General features: G+C 47.3%; 1 protein-coding gene across 11 annotated transcripts in view; it reads right to left on the bottom strand.

Annotated features, from left to right (window-relative positions):
* The window catches only part of EML1 (EMAP like 1), a 93,398-nt gene that overhangs the window by 47,317 nt on the left and 26,196 nt on the right, over positions 1 to 19,885 (bottom strand). Inside the window, exon 1 of one of the 11 annotated variants that reach the window (XM_072116173.1) lies at positions 6,802 to 7,135. The exons of 9 other annotated variants lie outside the window; for them this stretch is intronic. In XM_072116173.1, coding sequence (XP_071972274.1) covers positions 6,802 to 6,871 — 70 coding nt within the window. In that variant the 5' untranslated portion in view covers positions 6,872 to 7,135. Of the gene's footprint in view, positions 1 to 6,801; positions 7,136 to 19,885 lie in introns of those variants that run through there. One more of the 11 variants, XM_072116180.1, reaches the window with a different exon arrangement.

A 19,885-nucleotide genomic window follows, 5' to 3' on the forward strand; every position in this document is an offset into this window, starting at 1 on the left:
CTGCTAAAGGACCCAATAACCTCAAAAGTAATTGACCCTTACCCATTTGCTTGCATTAAATTACATGAAGAGGAATATGGTTTTCTTTTGCCGAAACTGTAAGTAACACTGTATATGACCGCAGGGTCAGGGTCCAGCTAATTGAACAAACACTGCAATGCATCACCAACACAAGAACCAGGGAGAAACATAAGCTGACAGGGAGAAATATTAACCAACTTAAGTCACATGTAAGAAAGCTGCATTTATATAGTTCAATAAGAACAGAAGGGAAGAAAAGATTTCACACTTTTTGTAAATGGCAATTATCACTTTTCTACCTGTGATTTTGTAGAAAACCTGTCACCATTACAATGCAGTGTAATCTGCAGGCAACGTAGAGGAAGATCTAAGCAGATGGACTGATATATAAAAGTTATATGGGGAAAGAATTTAATGTTAGTTACAATTTAGCAATTAAATACGCTGCCATGTCTAGGTTTAGGAGTCTATTGGGTGGTGCTATCGATTGGCAGTCATCCCTTTATGAGTGTACATACTTTCCGGATCAGCAAATGAAAGTATAAAATGGAATCACTGTATTTCTGAGGCAACAAAATAAAATGCCCAATAAATGATCAAGTGATATGTAACTTTTAAGAATATAATTGGTAATCTTCCCTCTGATCTCAATCACAACCACAACTTATATAGAATTCCTTTTACAATCTACCCCCATCTCATGGTCATCGATGATAAATCAAAACATGGGAATCTGCCTCATGATCTTTGTCCAAACTCAAAGTTTTCCAGCAGCAGAAAGAATGGAGCGATTTAGTCATTGCCTGTGTCACTGAACCAGAGCGAGAAGAACAAGCTGTACTATGTATAGAACAGAAGGAATTTGGCTGCAGCGGATGGTGGTATATCATGGGGAGCCATAGGCAGCTAGTAGCAGGATGAGATGAAGGCTAAAGCATGCAGTCACTGGGTAAACACTGGCAGCATGACAGCCGGTCACTAGGTTCTGGACTGGATGGAGGTCTGCAGAGATCCCTTATGGAAATTATTTCTACTTCCTTCGCTGAGGTATGTGGTCACTGGCAAACTCTGCTACCACTCATCCAAACAAAACTGATTTATTATGGATTATACATTTGCACCACTTAGTCTAACTAATAACTATTTTCACATAGCAGTTTTTGGTCAGTATTCTGCATCAGCATTTGCAAGCCAAAATCAGAAGTGGCTCCAATAGTACAACTCTAGTACCATGGATCCCTATTCTCATGTACAGTGAAGGTTCCCTCAGTCGTACCAATTTATCACCTATTAAGCTGCAAATCTGCCACAAGCACTTTACAAGGTAGTATGCAGCAAAGTTGGCATGAGAACGTTTTTGCAACGTCACTGGTTAAACTTTGTGTCCTTTGCAGCTGCCATAAATGAGAGGGCACAGACTGCACAGGACAAGAGTGATCACTGGAATGTACAATCCTTTATCATCCTGTCAGTTCCAGAGTTCTTCCTCTCTGCCGACTCATCAGTACTAATGGAGAGTGACGTACTTATATAATCAATACACACGAGTGCCATTACTCTGATTAAGAAACTCATCTCATCACAGACCTCACTGACCTTACCCCTGAAGGATGCCTCCTGTCACAATGAAAATACAGTTTAATCTGCAGGCAGCACCCCATAGAGCAGGAGGAGCAGAGCAGATTGAAGTATAGGCTTTTGGGAAATGATTCAGTACAATATATGTAAAGCTTTGCTTTTTCTATGTGTAGTAATCGGACCAGATACGAAGATTAAAATTCCAAACACAGCTAAAGAGAAAACAGAGAATGCATTAGGCCTAAAATGACTACAGAACAATGTGGAAAAAATTCTAAATACAAAATTTGCATAGAAAGTTGGTCATTTAAAGGGTTGTTCTTCTTATAGGGTATAATGGGCAAAAAAACAAAAAACAGACACTGAAAAAAAATGGTCTCTTGTGGTCTTGTAAAAATGAATACAGTAAATTATCTCCAGATGTGCACATGCTTTCATCAAAATCAAACAGTAGCCAATAAGAACATGTATTAAAGAACTTCTTGAGCTTTACAAAACCCCTATAGGACCCCTGCTCGTCAGCTTTCTGGGCATAATATATGACAACTTGAATGAAAGCACATCGCACATTCATGATTAAAATAGCATGGGGCGGCTTCCTATTCATGAAATCCCATAGCTACAGCTACCAACACTTTATTCCTTGCCCCATTCTCCAGTGAAATCTAATTTGATGGACATTGCAGAAGATCTTTTATCCAGCTCTCAAGCTGCCGTAGAAGTGATTTATTGGTATACATTATTATGTAGGGTATCAGCATTTTTCCAGTAAATTGCAGAGCTCTTACCTCCATCTATAATTAAACAATTGGCTGTTACTATTAGTGGATTGGTTTCTCCGTCTCCTGCTGAGGGTTGATTTACACTTTATTGAATTAAGCATTACTGTGTGTAGTTAGTGAGAAGACCAATCATAAAAGCCTGAAAATATACTTCCCAAGTCCAAATCAAGTAGGGCCTTTCACAAAGATTACCAGGAGCAAAGGAGACGTCCTTTCTCACTGCAGTATAGGGCTCCCAAGCTCACAGAGGAATCAGTAGACTAGATACAACTCTAACAAATGTTATGTCTGAAGAGAATCTAAGCCTGAAATGCAAGTTTTTCTTCAGAAAGAAGAGGCCCTGAAAAAGGTTTGATACAAGAATTACATAGACTGTATGTATCTGTAGTTATATAGTGCGCTTTATAAGTAGCAATTAACCTGAACATGAATTACATTCATTCCACTTGTGCTACCCATGGGCAATAAACATTTCAGGCCTCTTCCTATGGAGAGTCTCTATTCGACCAATGTGTTATATGTTATTGCAGTAGAAGAAATCAGCTCATTTTAGTGGTTGAAATAGTTAACTAAACTGGTTTGTTCACTAGGTATCCCAGTGTCTGCCCTGCACCTCAGTTCCAATGAAAGAAAGTTTCTTTATCTGGTGACAATAGGCTGAAAGAACAATACAAAATACAGTTCCCCTTTTTGTAAATATGAAGTTGCCCTACCACTATACAGAAAGAAGGCAGCCGGCAGATTCAATGGAGTCCTGACTACAGAAAACATTTACAGGAAGGAGTTGGATAAACTCTCCCACACTCATTCTGCATCTCCTCACCAACGCCCTGGACTGGATGAGACACCAGACTATGAGGAAGCAGGAAGATCATGTACACACACCAAGACTATGCAGTAATAAAGATGGATGCTCAATCTATACCTCTAGCCACAGAGGTGACATTTCCCATAACTAGAGAAACAATGAAAAATAAAGAAGAAACCAAAACCTATCAACAGAAAGAACTCAGTTTACCGAAAACTTATGCATGCTGAAGCGTCACCATCGCCCCCTGTTCTGTTACATGGTTACACATTCCTTGGCACATAAAAGCAACTTATCACATTGGAAATTGGCAGATTTGTCAGTAGCATGTTATAGAGCAAGATTAGCGATGCAGAATCCCATCATTGGCCTTTCTGCTTCCAGTGGGTAGTCCGAAACAGTGACTGACAGATGCCACCTATATAAGAACACACAGTATATACAGTCATTCAATCATTGAGGGGAGGTTGCCGAACTGGGCTACTAGGTTCAGAAAGAAGAGGCATTTCAATGGAAAATGTACTGAAAAAAGTACTGTACTGAAACAATTTATTTGATCATGCTCTGCTCATTCTTCAGACTCATGCTCAATCCAACAGAAATTATATGTGAAACTGATGTCAATGCAGTCTATTGAGCAGGCATCAACATCAGAGGAGTATACAAGGTGGTATAAGGGAAATATGGGAAAAACCATACAACCAGGACTTGGTTTCTGTCCTTTACTCAAGACTTTTATGACAAAAAGAAAAAGCTAGAAATACCATTAATACCCAATATAAGAGGACTGGGCCCTTAGGCGCTAAACAAATAGAAGAATGATCAGGCTTTACATGCCGTGATAAACAATGAGGCAATGGTACACCATAGTTTTTCACTTTGGGGGATGTGCCTTTCCAAGGGCACAAATGCACAAGTTTGAAGATTTAAGGAATGTCACATTATTTGATGTCAGAAATATGGCAAATAGGGGCAAGGCCTTCACTTACAGGAATTTTGTTTTAACACATACTGTTCCAGGGTAGGCAACATAAGAATGAAAATTGCCCCATGTGGCGATGCATCCCACTCTACATGATCAGGACACGTTCATTATCAGAACCTTACATAATACCAGAGATTTCCTGCAGTCTCTGTCTCTAAACAAATGAAAGAGTTAATAATTGACATCTCTGGTCAAAACAGCCTCATTTGCCAATCCCTGTAATACCCAGATATCAAAGCCTTTACAGATTATACAGAATATTATGTATGCACCGGTACAAACAGTAATAACTGCACATCATAAACGTATAATACATGAGGGGATTAGTCCTATAAGGTTTTCCGCCATGATTGGAAACAACAGCCAGATCTATAAAGATGTAAAGTCTGCACTGTGATATTCCAGAAAACTGTGTGAAAACCTGGCACAAAGTGAGAGCAGATTCCCCCATTCCAGTCTCTGCAGCTGAGCGTTTGACAGAATATTAATTATTACACAATGTCTGTGGCTGCTTGTGCCAAAGGATCATAGTCCGCTATTGTGCCAAAGTTTACCAACAAATGCAATAACTTCCATGCACTGAGCCCACACACAGGCATCCAACACCCGGCAGGATAATGGATGCGCAGACAGGGAAGTCAACTTCTGTGTGTTGCCAGGGGAGGATCATGATGTAGCTCCAAGTTGTGTCTCTTGAGCTTTCTCTTCACATAAAAGTGAATGGCAAAGTTACAGTAAAAAAAATTCATTATGCAGCTAAACAATGTGTAGGATGCTCAAAAAAGTTAGCATCTAACTACAGATGAGGTTAGAAGGGTTAGTTAGTCTACTAAAAAGATTTTTCTAGGAAATATTGATGCTCTAAGTTATGCTAGGTGCAGAGCGTGGCATGCTAGCAGGTACAGCACACTCGTGGGCACCAAGTAAGCATTGATTAAAATCGAGATGTCTTATGTCACATCCTCACAAAATCAGGTTACCCAGGATCAGTAAAAATGTTATTACATTTACTTCCACCACTGAAATGCAATATCAGATATACAGGCCATGAACAAAAGTAGCACCTAGACCATTGTATTGTACTTCTACTAGAGGCCTCAAAGACAGGCGATTAACATTGTGATACTGAGGTCTTCCCAAAAGGATCTAGACTTTAGAAAGTATGTGCCCCCATGCCTTCTAAGGAGGTTTTCTCACACGGTGGCTTAGTGGCTAGAATTACAGCCTTGCAGTGCTGGGGAACTAGGTTCAAGTCTCAGGGTCAACATCCACAAAAAGTTTGTATGTTCCCTCCGTTTTTGCATGGGTTTCCTCCCACACTCCAAAAACATACTGGTAGGTTGATTAGATTCTGAGCCCCATTGGGCACAGGGACCGATTTGGCAAGCTCTGTGCAGCGCTGCATAATCTGTGTGCGCTATATAAAGGAATTATTATTATTATTCAAGAAGCCAGGCCTGCTTTTCACTGAAAGTCTCAGCTTACAGACTATGGACTGTATACGAGTTGTCCAGTCCAAGACACTTCACAAGTTATGTATCAAGGGTACTTTCTTAAACATCTCTGACATTTTATGCAAAGGCATAGCCCTAGTGGGACGAAAGGCTCTCAGCATTAGTATGGCTAGGCGGGATGCAGGTATCTAAAGCTCAGAAAAGGTTATGAAATATACACAATATGACATCTTTATATATGGCCAAAATCATCCAGACACAGGCATGGTATATGAGTGTACTGTGAGGTGTGCCAGCTGGAATCTGTAGTCTAGAGGATAATAAAAACGTTTAAGCCTAAATTGATACATTCACTTTTGTGTCAAAATAAAAACATATGGTCATTTCTGTACATTTGTGGTTATTTACAGTACATCCATGGTAAGACACATGTATGTACATAATTCAGGGCGCATACCTTTACCTTTCTAGGGTAAACACATCAGCACAAAGTTCCCCCCTGTCCTGAGATTTGGTAAAATGTATCGTCCTAGAGTTCAAGACTTTTAGGCACTAAATCTGTTTCAGAATAGACACACATGGCACCTGATGTACCCCAATTATGTCAAGCCGCTGTATTAATACAGGTATGACTATGTACAGAGGATTCATGAGGCTTCACACTGTTGTAGCCCAATTATTAGGCGTATTAGGTCTGTAGACATTAAACAAATTGATTTTTATTCAGTCACAGCTATCACAGATCCTAAAAATAAGCCTGTGCTTCAAGGAAGGGCCCATTATTTTCATTTTTATGTTCACATACAATGTTGAAGTATTTTGTCTATTGATAAAATTTAAAAAAAATAAAGTCTCTGAAAAAAAAAAGTTGCAGAGCCTTGTATTATACTATGATCCAGAAACACACAAGGCTGGTAAAAGACTGCAGAAGTAGAGCTCCCAGCATTCATGGAGATAACCCAGCCATGCTGGGACCTGTAGTCCTGACATCACCTATGAGAGAACAGCCCAGGTACGCACACACTTCCCAGCATGCTCTCTGTATCTACAGCTCTATAGACCTGCTGGTATGTGTAGTGCACCAGAGACCTCATGAGGAGGCTGAGCAGGGGCACGGTCATGGTTATGGGATGTGTAGCCCCTCACACAGGCAGCTCCCCCCAGTGCACTCACCATTGCAGAACTGGAAGAGGGAGGTGGTGTCGTAGAGGCTGCTGTTGTAGCTGGAGAACCCGTCCTCCATCCTGGCAGCTCCTCCGTTCTGTCTCACAATGTCCGCTCTCCCCGGTGCACGGGTGCTGGCTCCGGCCTGCAGCCGCCCACGGTTACCATGACAACCACTCTGAGGGGTTTCTCATGGCGCCTAAAATGAGTGTGAGAGGAAACCGTGAGGAGAACGTAGGAGGAGCCCCTCACCGCGCGCCGCTGTGTCGTCCTACTCCGTCCCGGGTCCAGTTGTCTCCTTTCAGCCTCGCCGCCGCTGCACTGAGGGGGAGGGGCTGGAGCTCCGGGATTTTGGGATGAAGACATGAACTTGCTGAGCCCCGCCCCCATCTCCCGGCTATGAGACGTCTCCTCACACACAGGGACTGGCGGCGCCTCATCCCTCGTTATACCTGACATCACACACACCGCGGGGTGTATAAAGGGGCAACTACCCCAAACCAATGTGTAAGAGGGCTACTCCTCCGCACCAGTGTAGGAAGGGGCAATTCCCCCGCAACAGTGTCTTAGAAGGCAACTACCCCCCAGAAGTGTATGAGGTGATAACTACCCCCAGCAGTGTATGAGGTGATAACTACCCCCAGCAATGTATGAGGGGATAATTACCCCCAGCAGTGTATGAGGTGATAACTACCCCCAGCAGTGTATGAGGGGATAACTACCCCCCAGCAATGTATGAGGGGATAACTACCCCCCAGCAGTGTATGAGGCTATAACTACCCCCAGCAGTGTATGAGGGGATAACTACCCCCCAGCAATGTATGAGGGGATAACTACCCCCCAGCAGTGTATGAGGCGATAACTACCCCCCAGCAATGTATGAGGTGATAACTACCCCCCAGCAGTGTATGAGGCGATAACTACCCCCCAGCAATGTATGAGGCGATAACTACCCCCCAGCAATGTATGAGGGGATAACTACCCCCCAGCAGTGTATGAGGCGATAACTACCCCCCAGCAATGTATGAGGTGATAACTACCCCCCAGCAGTGTATGAGGCGATAACTACCCCCCAGCAGTGTATGAGGGGATAACTACCCCCCAGCAATGTATGAGGTGATAACTACCCCCCAGCAGTGTATGAGGCGATAACTACCCCCCAGCAGTGTATGAGGGGATAACTACCCCCCAGAAGTGTATGAGGTAATAACTACCCCCAGCAGTGTATGAGGGGATGACTACCCCCCAGCAATGTATGAGGGGATAACTACCCCCCAGAAGTGTATGAGGTAATAACTACCCCCAGCAGTGTATGAGGGGATGACTACCCCCCAGCAGTGTATGAGGCGATAACGTACCCCCCAGCAATGTATGAGGTGATAACTACCCCCCAGCAGTGTATGAGGCGATAACTACCCCCCAGCAGTGTATGAGGGGATAACTACCCCCCAGAAGTGTATGAGGTAATAACTACCCCCAGCAGTGTATGAGGGGATGACTACCCCCCAGCAATGTATGAGGGGATAACTAACCCCCAGCAATGTATGAGGTGATAACTACCCCCCAGCAATGTATGAGGGGATAAATACCCCCCCCCCCCAGCAGTGTATGAGGTGATAACTACCCCCCAGCAGTGTATGAGGGGATAACTACCCCCCAGCAGTGTATGAGGCGATAACTACCCCCAGCAGTGTATGAGGGGATAACTACCCCCCAGCAATGTATGAGGGGATAACTACACCCCCAGCAGTGTATGAGGCGATAACTTACCCCCCAGCAATGTATGAGGGGATAACTACCCCCCAGCAGTGTATGAGGCGATAACTACCCCCCAGCAGTGTATGAGGCGATAACTACCCCCCAGCAGTGTATGAGGGGATAACTACCCCCCAGAAGTGTATGAGGTGATAACTACCCCCAGCAGTGTATGAGGGGATGACTACCCCCCAGCAATGTATGAGGGGATAACTACCCCCCAGCAATGTATGAGGTGATAACTACCCCCCAGCAATGTATGAGGGGATAACTACCCCCCCCCCCCAGCAGTGTATGAGGTGATAACTAACCCCCAGCAGTGTATGAGGGGATAACTACCCCCCAGCAGTGTATGAGGCGATAACTACGCCCCAGCAATGTATGAGGTGATAACTACCCCCCAGCAGTGTATGAGGCGATAACTACCCCCCAGCAGTGTATGAGGGGATAACTACCCCCCAGCAATGTATGAGGTGATAACTACCCCCCAGCAGTGTATGAGGCGATAACTACCCCCCAGCAGTGTATGAGGGGATAACTACCCCCCAGAAGTGTATGAGGTAATAACTACCCCCAGCAGTGTATGAGGGGATGACTACCCCCCAGCAATGTATGAGGGGATAACTACCCCCCAGAAGTGTATGAGGTAATAACTACCCCAGCAGTGTATGAGGGGATGACTACCCCCCAGCAGTGTATGAGGCGATAACTTACCCCCCAGCAATGTATGAGGTGATAACTACCCCCAGCAGTGTATGAGGCGATAACTACCCCCCAGCAGTGTATGAGGGGATAACTTACCCCCAGCAGTGTATGAGGGGATAACTACACCCCCAGCAGTGTATGAGGCGATAACTTACTCCCCAGCAATGTATGAGGGGATAACTACCCCCCAGCAGTGTATGAGGCGATAACTACCCCCCAGCAGTGTATGAGGGGATAACTACCCCCCAGAAGTGTATGAGGTGATAACTACCCCCAGCAGTGTATGAGGGGATGACTACCCCCCAGCAATGTATGAGGGGATAACTACCCCCCAGCAATGTATGAGGTGATAACTACCCCCCAGCAATGTATGAGGGGATAACTACCCCCCCCCAGCAGTGTATGAGGTGATAACTTACCCCCAGCAGTGTATGAGGGGATAACTACCCCCCAGCAGTGTATGAGGCGATAACTACCCCCAGCAATGTATGAGGGGATAACTACCCCCCAGCAATGTATGAGGGGATAACTACACCCCCAGCAGTGTATGAGGCGATAACTTACCCCCCAGCAATGTATGAGGGGATAACTACCCCCCAGCAGTGTATGAGGCGATAACTACCCCCCAGCAGTGTATGAGGGGATAACTACCCCCCAGAAGTGTATGAGGTGATAACTACCCCCAGCAGTGTATGAGGGGATGACTACCCCCCAGCAATGTATGAGGGGATAACTACCCCCCAGCAATGTATGAGGTGATAACTACCCCCCAGCAATGTATGAGGGGATAACTACCCCCCCCCCAGCAGTGTATGAGGTGATAACTAACCCCCAGCAGTGTATGAGGGGATAACTACCCCCCAGCAGTGTATGAGGCGATAACTACCCCCAGCAGTGTATGAGGGGATAACTACCCCCCAGCAATGTATGAGGGGATAACTACCCCCCAGCAGTGTATGAGGCGATAACTTACCCCCCAGCAATGTATGAGGGGATAACTACCCCCCAGCAGTGTATGAGGTGATAACTACCCCCCAGCAGTGTATGAGGGGATAACTACCCCCCAGAAGTGTATGAGGTGATAACTACCCCCAGCAGTGTATGAGGGGATGACTACCCCCCAGCAATGTATGAGGGGATAACTACCCCCCAGCAATGTATGAGGTGATAACTACCCCCCAGCAATGTATGAGGGGGATAACTACCCCCAGCAGTGTATGAGGGGATAACTACCCCCCAGCAATGTATGAGGGTAAAACTACCCCCCAGCAATGTATGAGGTGATAACTACTCCCCAGCAGTGTATTAGGGGATAACTACCCCCCAGCAATGTATGAGGTGATAACTACCCCCCAGCAGTGTATAAGGGGATAACTACCCCCCAGCAATTTATGAGGGGGATAACTACCCCCCACAATGTATGAGGGGATAACTACCCCCCCCCCCAGCAGTGTATGAGGTGATAACTAACCCCCAGCAGTGTATGAGGGGATAACTACCCCCCAGCAGTGTATGAGGCAGCAATAACTACCCCCAGCAGTGTATGAGGGGATAACTACCCCCCAGCAATGTATGAGGGGATAACTACCCCCCCAGCAGTGTATGAGGCGATAACTTACCCCCCAGCAATGTATGAGGGGATAACTACCCCCCAGCAGTGTATGAGGCGATAACTACCCCCCAGCAGTGTATGAGGGGATAACTACCCCCCAGAAGTGTATGAGGTGATAACTACCCCCAGCAGTGTATGAGGGGATGACTACCCCCCAGCAATGTATGAGGGGATAACTACCCCCCAGCAATGTATGAGGTGATAACTACCCCCCAGCAATGTATGAGGGGATAACTACCCCCCCCCCCCAACAGTGTATGAGGTGATAACTAACCCCCAGCAGTGTATGAGGGGATAACTACCCCCCAGCAGTGTATGAGGCGATAACTACCCCCAGCAGTGTATGAGGGGATAACTACCCCCCAGCAATGTATGAGGGGATAACTACCCCCCAGCAGTGTATGAGGCAATAACTTACCCCCCAGCAATGTATGAGGGGATAACTACCCCCCAGCAGTGTATGAGGCGATAACTACCCCCCAGCAGTGTATGAGGGGATAACTACCCCCCAGAAGTGTATGAGGTGATAACTACCCCCAGCAGTGTATGAGGGGATGACTACCCCCCAGCAATGTATGAGGGGATAACTACCCCCCAGCAATGTATGAGGTGATAACTACCCCCCAGCAATGTATGAGGGGATAACTACCCCCAGCAGTGTATGAGGGGATAACTACCCCCCAGCAATGTATGAGGGTAAAACTACCCCCCAGCAATGTATGAGGTGATAACTACTCCCCAGCAGTGTATTAGGGGATAACTACCCCCCAGCAATGTATGAGGTGATAACTACCCCCCAGCAGTGTATAAGGGGATAACTACCCCCCAGCAATTTATGAGGGGGATAAATACCCCCCACAATGTATGAGGAGATAACTACCCCCCCCCAGCAGTGTATGAGGTGATAACTACCCCTCAGCAGTGTATGAGGGGATAACTACCCCCCAGCAATGTATGAGGAAATAACTTCCCCCCAGCAGTGTATGAGGTGATAACTACCCCCAGCAATGAATGAAGGGATAACTACCCACAACAGTGTATGAGGGGATAACTACCCCCCAGCAATGTATGAGGTGATAACTACTCCCAGCAGTGTATAAGGGGATAACTACCCCCCAGCAATGTATGAGGTGATAACTACCCCCAGCAGTGTATGAGGGGATAACTACCCCCCAGCAATGTATGAGGGGGATAACTACCCCCCAGCAATGTATGAGGGGATAACTACCCCCCCCAGCAGTGTCTGAGGTGATAACTACCCCTCAGCAGTGTATGAAGGGATAACTACCCCCCAGCAGTGTATGAGGGGATAACTACCCCCCAGCAGTGTATGAGGGGATAACTACTCCCCAGCAGTGTATTAGGGGATAACTACCCCCCAGCAATGTATGAGGGGATAACTACCCCCCAGCAATGTATGAGGGGATAACTACCCCCAGAAGTGTATGAGGGGATAACTACTCCCCAGCAGTGTATTAGGGGATAACTACCCCCCAGCAATGTATGAGAGGATAACTACCCCCCAGCAATGTATGAGGGGGATAACTACCCCTCAGCAATGTATGAGGGGATAACTACCCCCCCAGCAGTGTATGAGGTGATAACTACCCCCCAGCAGTGTATGAGGGGATAACTACCCCCCAGCAATGTATGAGGGGATAACTACCCCCCAGCAGTGTATGAGGGGATAACTACCCCCCAGCAGTGTATGAGGAGATAACTACCCCCCAGCAGTGTATGAGGTGATAACTACCCCCCAGCAGTGTATGAGGGGATAACTACCCCCCAGCAGTGTATGAGGGGATAACTAACCCCCAGCAGTGTATGAGGTGATAACTACCCCCCAGCAATGTATGAGGTAATAACTACCCCCCTGCAATGTATGAGGGGATAACTACCCCCCAGCAATGTATGAGGAGATAACTACCCCCCAGCAGTGTATGAGGTGATAACTACCCCCAGCAGTGTATGAGGGGATAACTACCCCCAACAATGTATGAGGGGATAACTACCCCCCAGCAATGTATGAGGGGATAACTACCCCCCAGCAATGTATGAGGTGATAACTACTCCCCAGCAGTGTATGAGGTGATAACTACCCACCAGCAGTGTATGAGGGGATAACTACCCCCCCCCCCCAGCAGTGTATGAGGCAATAACTACCCCCCAGCAGTGTATGAGGAGGATAACTACCCCCCGGCAATGTATGAGGGGATAACTACCCCCCCCCCAGCAGTGTATGAGGTGATAACTACCCCCCAGCAATGTATGAGGGGATAACTACCCCCCCCCCCAGCAGTGTATGAGGTGATAACTACCTCCCAGCAATGTATGAGGTGATAACTACCCCCCAGCAATGTATGAGGGGATAACTACCCCCCTGCAATATATGAGGGGATAACTACCCCCCAGCAATGTATGAGATGATAACTACCCAACAGCAATGTGTGAGGTGATAACTACCCCCCAGCAGTGTATGAGGTGATAACTACCTCCCAGCAATGTATGAGGTGATAACTACCCCCCAGGAATGTATGAGGGGATAACTACCCACCAGCAATGTATGAGGGGATAACTACCCCCCAGCAGTGTATGAGGTGATAACTACCCCCTAGCAGTGTATGAAGGGATAACTACCCCCCAGCAGTGTATGAAGGGATAACTAACCTCCAGCAGTGTATGAGGGGATAACTACCCCCCAGCAATGTATGAGGGGATAACTACCCCCCTGCAATATATGAGGGGATAACTACCCCCCAGCAATGTATGAGATGATAACTACCCAACAGCAATGTGTGAGGTGATAACTACCCCCCAGCAGTGTATGAGGTGATAACTACCTCCCAGCAATGTATGAGGTGATAACTACCCCCCAGGAATGTATGAGGGGATAACTACCCACCAGCAATGTATGAGGGGATAACTACCCCCCAGCAATGTATGAAGGGATAACTACTCCCAGCAGTGTATAAGGGGATAACTACCCCCCAGCAATGTATGAGGTGATAACTACCCCCAGCAGTGTATGAGGGGATAACTACCCCCCAGCAATGTATGAGGGGGATAACTACCCCCCAGCAATGTATGAGGGGATAACTACCCCCCCAGCAGTGTCTGAGGTGATAACTACCCCTCAGCAGTGTATGAAGGGATAACTACCCCCCAGCAGTGTATGAGGGGATAACTACCCCCCAGCAGTGTATGAGGGGATAACTACTCCCCAGCAGTGTATTAGGGGATAACTACCCCCCAGCAATGTATGAGGGGATAACTACCCCCCAGCAATGTATGAGGGGATAACTACCCCCAGAAGTGTATGAGGGGATAACTACTCCCCAGCAGTGTATTAGGGGATAACTACCCCCCAGCAATGTATAACTACCCCCCAGCAATGTATGAGGGGGATAACTACCCCTCAGCAATGTATGAGGGGATAACTACCCCCCAGCAGTTTATGAGGTGATAACTACCCCCCAGCAGTGTATGAGGGGATAACTACCCCCCAGCAATGTATGAGGGGATAACTACCCCCCAGCAGTGTATGAGGGGATAACTACCCCCCAGCAGTGTATGAGGAGATAACTACCCCCCAGCAGTGTATGAGGTGATAACTACCCCCCAGCAGTGTATGAGGGGATAACTACCCCCCAGCAGTGTATGAGGGGATAACTAACCCCCAGCAGTGTATGAGGTGATAACTACCCCCCAGCAATGTATGAGGTAATAACTACCCCCCTGCAATGTATGAGGGGATAACTACCCCCCAGCAATGTATGAGGGGATAACTACCCCCCAGCAATGTATGAGGAGATAACTACCCCCCAGCAGTGTATGAGGTGATAACTACCCCCAGCAGTGTATGAGGGGATAACTACCCCCAACAATGTATGAGGGGATAACTACCCCCCAGCAATGTATGAGGGGATAACTACCCCCCAGCAATGTATGAGGTGATAACTACTCCCCAGCAGTGTATGAGGTGATAACTACCCACCAGCAGTGTATGAGGGGATAACTACCCCCCCCCCCCAGCAGTGTATGAGGCAATAACTACCCCCCAGCAGTGTATGAGGAGGATAACTACCCCCCGGCAATGTATGAGGGGATAACTACCCCCCCCCCCAGCAGTGTATGAGGTGATAACTACCCCCCAGCAATGTATGAGGGGATAACTACCCCCCCCCAGCAGTGTATGAGGTGATAACTACCCCTCAGCAGTGTATGAGGGGATAACTACCCCCCAGCAGTGTACGAGGGGATAACTACCCCCCAGCAGTGTATGAGGGGATAACTACCCCCCAGCAGTGTATGAGGTGATAACTACCCCCCAGCAGTGTATGAAGGGATAACTACCCCCCAGCAGTGTATGAAGGGATAACTAACCTCCAGCAGTGTATGAGGGGATAACTACCCCCCAGCAATGTATGAGGGGATAACTACCCCCCTGCAATATATGAGGGGATAACTACCCCCCAGCAATGTATGAGATGATAACTACCCAACAGCAATGTGTGAGGTGATAACTACCCCCCAGCAGTGTATGAGGTGATAACTACCTCCCAGCAATGTATGAGGTGATAACTACCCCCCAGGAATGTATGAGGGGATAACTACCCACCAGCAATGTATGAGGGGATAACTACCCCCCAGCAATGTATGAAGGGATAACAACCCCCCAGCAGTGTATGAGGGGATAACTACCCCCCAGCAATGTATGAGAGGATAACTACCCCCCAGCAATGTATGAGGTGATAACTACCCCCCAGCAATGTATGAGGGGATAACTACCCCCCAGCAATGTATGAGGAGATAACTAACCCCCAGCAGTGTATGAGGGGATAATTCCCCCCCAGCAATGTATGAGGGGATAACTACCCCCCAGCAGTGTATGAGGGGATAACTACCCCCTAGCAGTGTATGAGGTGATAACTACCCCCCAGCAATGTATGAGGGGATAATTCCCCCCCAGCAATGTATGAGGGGATAACTACTGAGGGGATAACTACCCCCCAGCAGTGTATGAGGGGATAACTACCCCCCAGCAATGTATAAGGTGATAACTCCCCCCCAGCAGTGTATGAGGGGATAACTGCCCCCCAGCAATGTATGAGGTGATAACTACCCCCCAGCAATGTATAAGGTGATAACTACCCCCTAGCAATGTATGAGGTGATAACTACCCCCCAGCAGTGTATGAGGTGATAACTACCCCCCAGCAGTGTATGAGGTGATATCTACCCCCCAGCAATGTATGAGGGGATAACTACCCCCCAGCAGTGTATGAGGTGATAACTACCCCCCAGCAATGTATAAGGGGATAACTACCCCCCAGCAATATATGAGGGGATAACTACCCCCCAGCAGTGTATGAGGTGATAACTACCCCCCAGCAATGTATGAGGGGATAACTACCCCCAGCAGTGTATGAGGGGATAACTACCCCCCAGCAATGTATGAGGGGATAACTACCCCCCGGCAATGTATGAGGGGATAACTAACCCCCAGAAGTGTATGAGGGGATAACTACCCCCCAGCAGTGTATGAGGGGATAACTACCCCCACCAGGTAAATAACTACCCCCCAGCAGTGTATGAGGGGATAACTAGCCCCCAGCAGTGTATGAGGTGATAACTACCCCCCAGCAGTGTACAAGGGGATAATTACCCCCCCCCCCCACCAGTGTATGAGGGGATAACTACCCCCTAGCAGTGTATGAGGTGATAACTACCCCCCACCAGGGAATAATTACCCCCCAGCAGTGTATGAGGGGATAACTAGCCCCCAGCAGTGTATGAGGTGATAACTACCCCCCAGCAGTGTATGAGGAGATAACTACCCCCCAGCAATGTATGAGGGGATAACTACTGAGGGGATAACTACCCCCCCAGCAATGTATGAGGTGATAACTACCCTCCAGCAATGTATAAGGTGATAACTACCCCCTAGCAATGTATGAGGTGATAACTACCCCCCAGTAGTGTATGAGGTGATAACTACCCCCCACCAGTGTATGAGGTCATAACTACCCCCCAGCAATGTATGAGGGGATAACTACCCTTCAGCAGTGTATGAGGTGATAACTACCCCCCAGCAATGTATAAGGGGATAACTACCCCCCACCAGGGGATAACTACCCCCCAGCAATATATGAGGGGATAACTACCCCCCAGCAGCGTATGAGGTGATAACTACCCCCCAGCATTGTATAAGGGGATAACTACCCCCCACAGGGGATAACTACCCCCCAGCAGTGTAGGAGGGACTACATTTTACCAGTACATGAGAGGGAAACTACCCGACAATAGTGTAAGAGGGCACAACTCCCCCAAAACAATGTATTAGGGGGCAACTACCCCAAATCAGTGTCTGAGGGGGTAACTACTCCATAACAGTGTATGAGGGGGAACATACCTCTCACCAGTGCATGAGGGGGCATTTCCCCCAAACATAAGTATGAGGGGTAACTACTCTATACCAGTGTATAAGGAAGTAACTACCTCTCACCAGTGCATGAGGCACACAAATTGCTGAAGAGGAACAAAACAGATTATCTTAATACAGCAGCAAACATGCCATGCTCTATTCTTTATGGAAAAGGGTGTTGGGTGCTAAAGTCCCACTACACCTTCCCTCTCTGTGACCAGTCTTTAACCCAGAAGACTTGGGAAATTGTCACTTAGTTATTAGCCTTATTGACATGGGAGCTATAAATGGGCACAATGTTGCATACATGCAGTCTAATACAAGGAAACCCCATTAAGGTCCCCACTCATTTAATGTCTCCTGATGCATATGTTGCTGGGGTGTATCCACGGTAAGTGTGATCTTTTCTGTGACAAGGACCACGCTGGTGCTAAGTAAATATGTATATAGTATCCATGGAGAGGATAAGAATGGCCATCCCAGCATAGGACATCTGACCGGGTGCGATACATGATACCCCAGCTACCACTGATCTTCTTTGGTTCTATTCTGTCAGAAGAAACTCTAGACTAGGACTGGAATCAATTTACAAAATAAAACACCCCAAGCCACTCATCTGGTAAAGTAAACAGGAGAAGGACCAGGTCAGGGGTGCTGTCTGCTTCATAAGCCAGAGGCAAAGCCTGGGAACTGCCTGTGGTGACAGCCCAAATACCCATCCTTTGTGAGGTTTGCATACAGGAAGCTGCAGCTTATCCCACAATAACAGAGTTCATAAAAGTTTCTGGTGTGGAAAATTAACTCGCCCTTTCATTAACCACTGAGGGGAACTACACTTCTCCTTTAATTAGGACTGCTACCTCACCCCTCTAAACCTGACGCATGCAGAAGATGCAGGCTTAAAGGATGAATATGGACTATTGAAGACTGACATATTTCATGTACCCATGCCCATTCCTATAAACCAATTACTGATCATCAATGATACAAGAAACATTATTATATTACTTAGATAACCATTGACTAATAAAACATCTTTTTACAAGAATATTATTACAATTACACTACCTCCTATGTACAAGAATATCTCTACTGTACGTTCTTCCTATGTACAATAATATAGTATGGCACTGCCCACTGTGTACAAGAATATAACTAATATACAAATAACCCTATCCAAGAATATAATGCTGTTATAAAACTTCTTATAGAGCAGAACATATCTACTGTAATGCTACTTCTTAGCGCTCTTTACTCTTCCTCTCTCCATAGGTAAACAAGCGTCCGACTCGCTGAAGTTGTGGTGACACTCTGGGCCACATTTATCAAAACTAGTGCAGTCTGTACTATGTGCAATTTGCCTGTGGAGTGTGCAGAGTGCGCCAGATTAACCAAAACTGGTGTCACTGATGCCCCTGTGATCCATGTCACAGCTAGCGGGCACACCCGTTCCCCTTCCCGTAGTGCCGCCCCCCGGCCCGCACTTACCTCTCCACGATCCTGCTCCGTTCCAGGATAGGCCGCACGCGCGTCCCCGCTCCCTAGGGCGCGTGCACCGGCACTTGAAGATTTAAAGGTTCCAGGTTTTTCTTAATCACTGGCGGCTCCCATCATTCCCCGCCGGATTTTTGAGCTCATAGGCTAAGAGAAAGCTTCCGTGCGCTTGTTCCCTGTACCTGCCTTACCTTGATCTCCTGTTGCCGACCTGAACTCTGACCTCTGCATCTCTGCCACCAGCCGTGACTACCTGTCTGTACCCGACCGTAAGCCTGAACGCCGATTCTGTACCGCCACCATGACTGCCACTGCAGGCTAGTCGCACCTGTGAAACGACCTGACAATTGGCACATGTTCCTCATGAATATGGTGCCCCCTGCAATGCTCTGGAAGTATGCACCAAATTTTTATTGTGCTTCTTGTTTTTGCTGCAGAATTGTGTCGGACGTCATTAATAAATGTGGCGCAAACTCTGACTAAGCACTAACATGACCCTTTAGGTGCACAATTTTTTTTTGGTCTCGTCAGGTACATAAAACTGGCGCAGACACTTTATCAATACATGTGCAAGCAGTTGCTTTCAGTGCAAAGTCAGACAGAAATCTGGCGGGAACGCTTTAATAAATGTGCGTCAATGTGTGCTCACCGTCTCCAGGAGCCACAGCCAGGGGCGGACTGGCCATTGTACCCACCGGGAATTTTCCCGGTGGGCCGGTCGGTCCTGGGCCGGTGTGGGGCCGGTCCGGAGCTGGTGCGGGGCCGGTCCGCACTCCCTCCCTACAACTTTTCATCTAATCTATAGTACCTGCATCGTACGATCGTTCGATGCAGGTACTATAGCGTGGAGGAGGCTGGCACTTACCATGTCAGCTGTCCGGCCCTCCCTGCAGCTCCGCGGCTTGGTGTAAGAGGCGTGGAGCAGTGACGTCACTATCCCGCGCCTCTACACCAAGCCACAGAAGACCGAGGGAAGAAACCTGTGCTTAAAAGGGTGAGTATGATGTTTTGTTTTGTTTTTAATGATAGAATGGGACAATTATTATTTCTGGGGCGGGAGGGGGTGCATTAAGGCTGGCAGGGGGCATAAATTATAGGTCTGGG

The sequence above is a fragment of the Engystomops pustulosus genome, chromosome 7 (genome assembly GCF_040894005.1).
Source record: "Engystomops pustulosus chromosome 7, aEngPut4.maternal, whole genome shotgun sequence".
NCBI classification, from domain to species: Eukaryota; Metazoa; Chordata; class Amphibia; order Anura; family Leptodactylidae; genus Engystomops; species Engystomops pustulosus.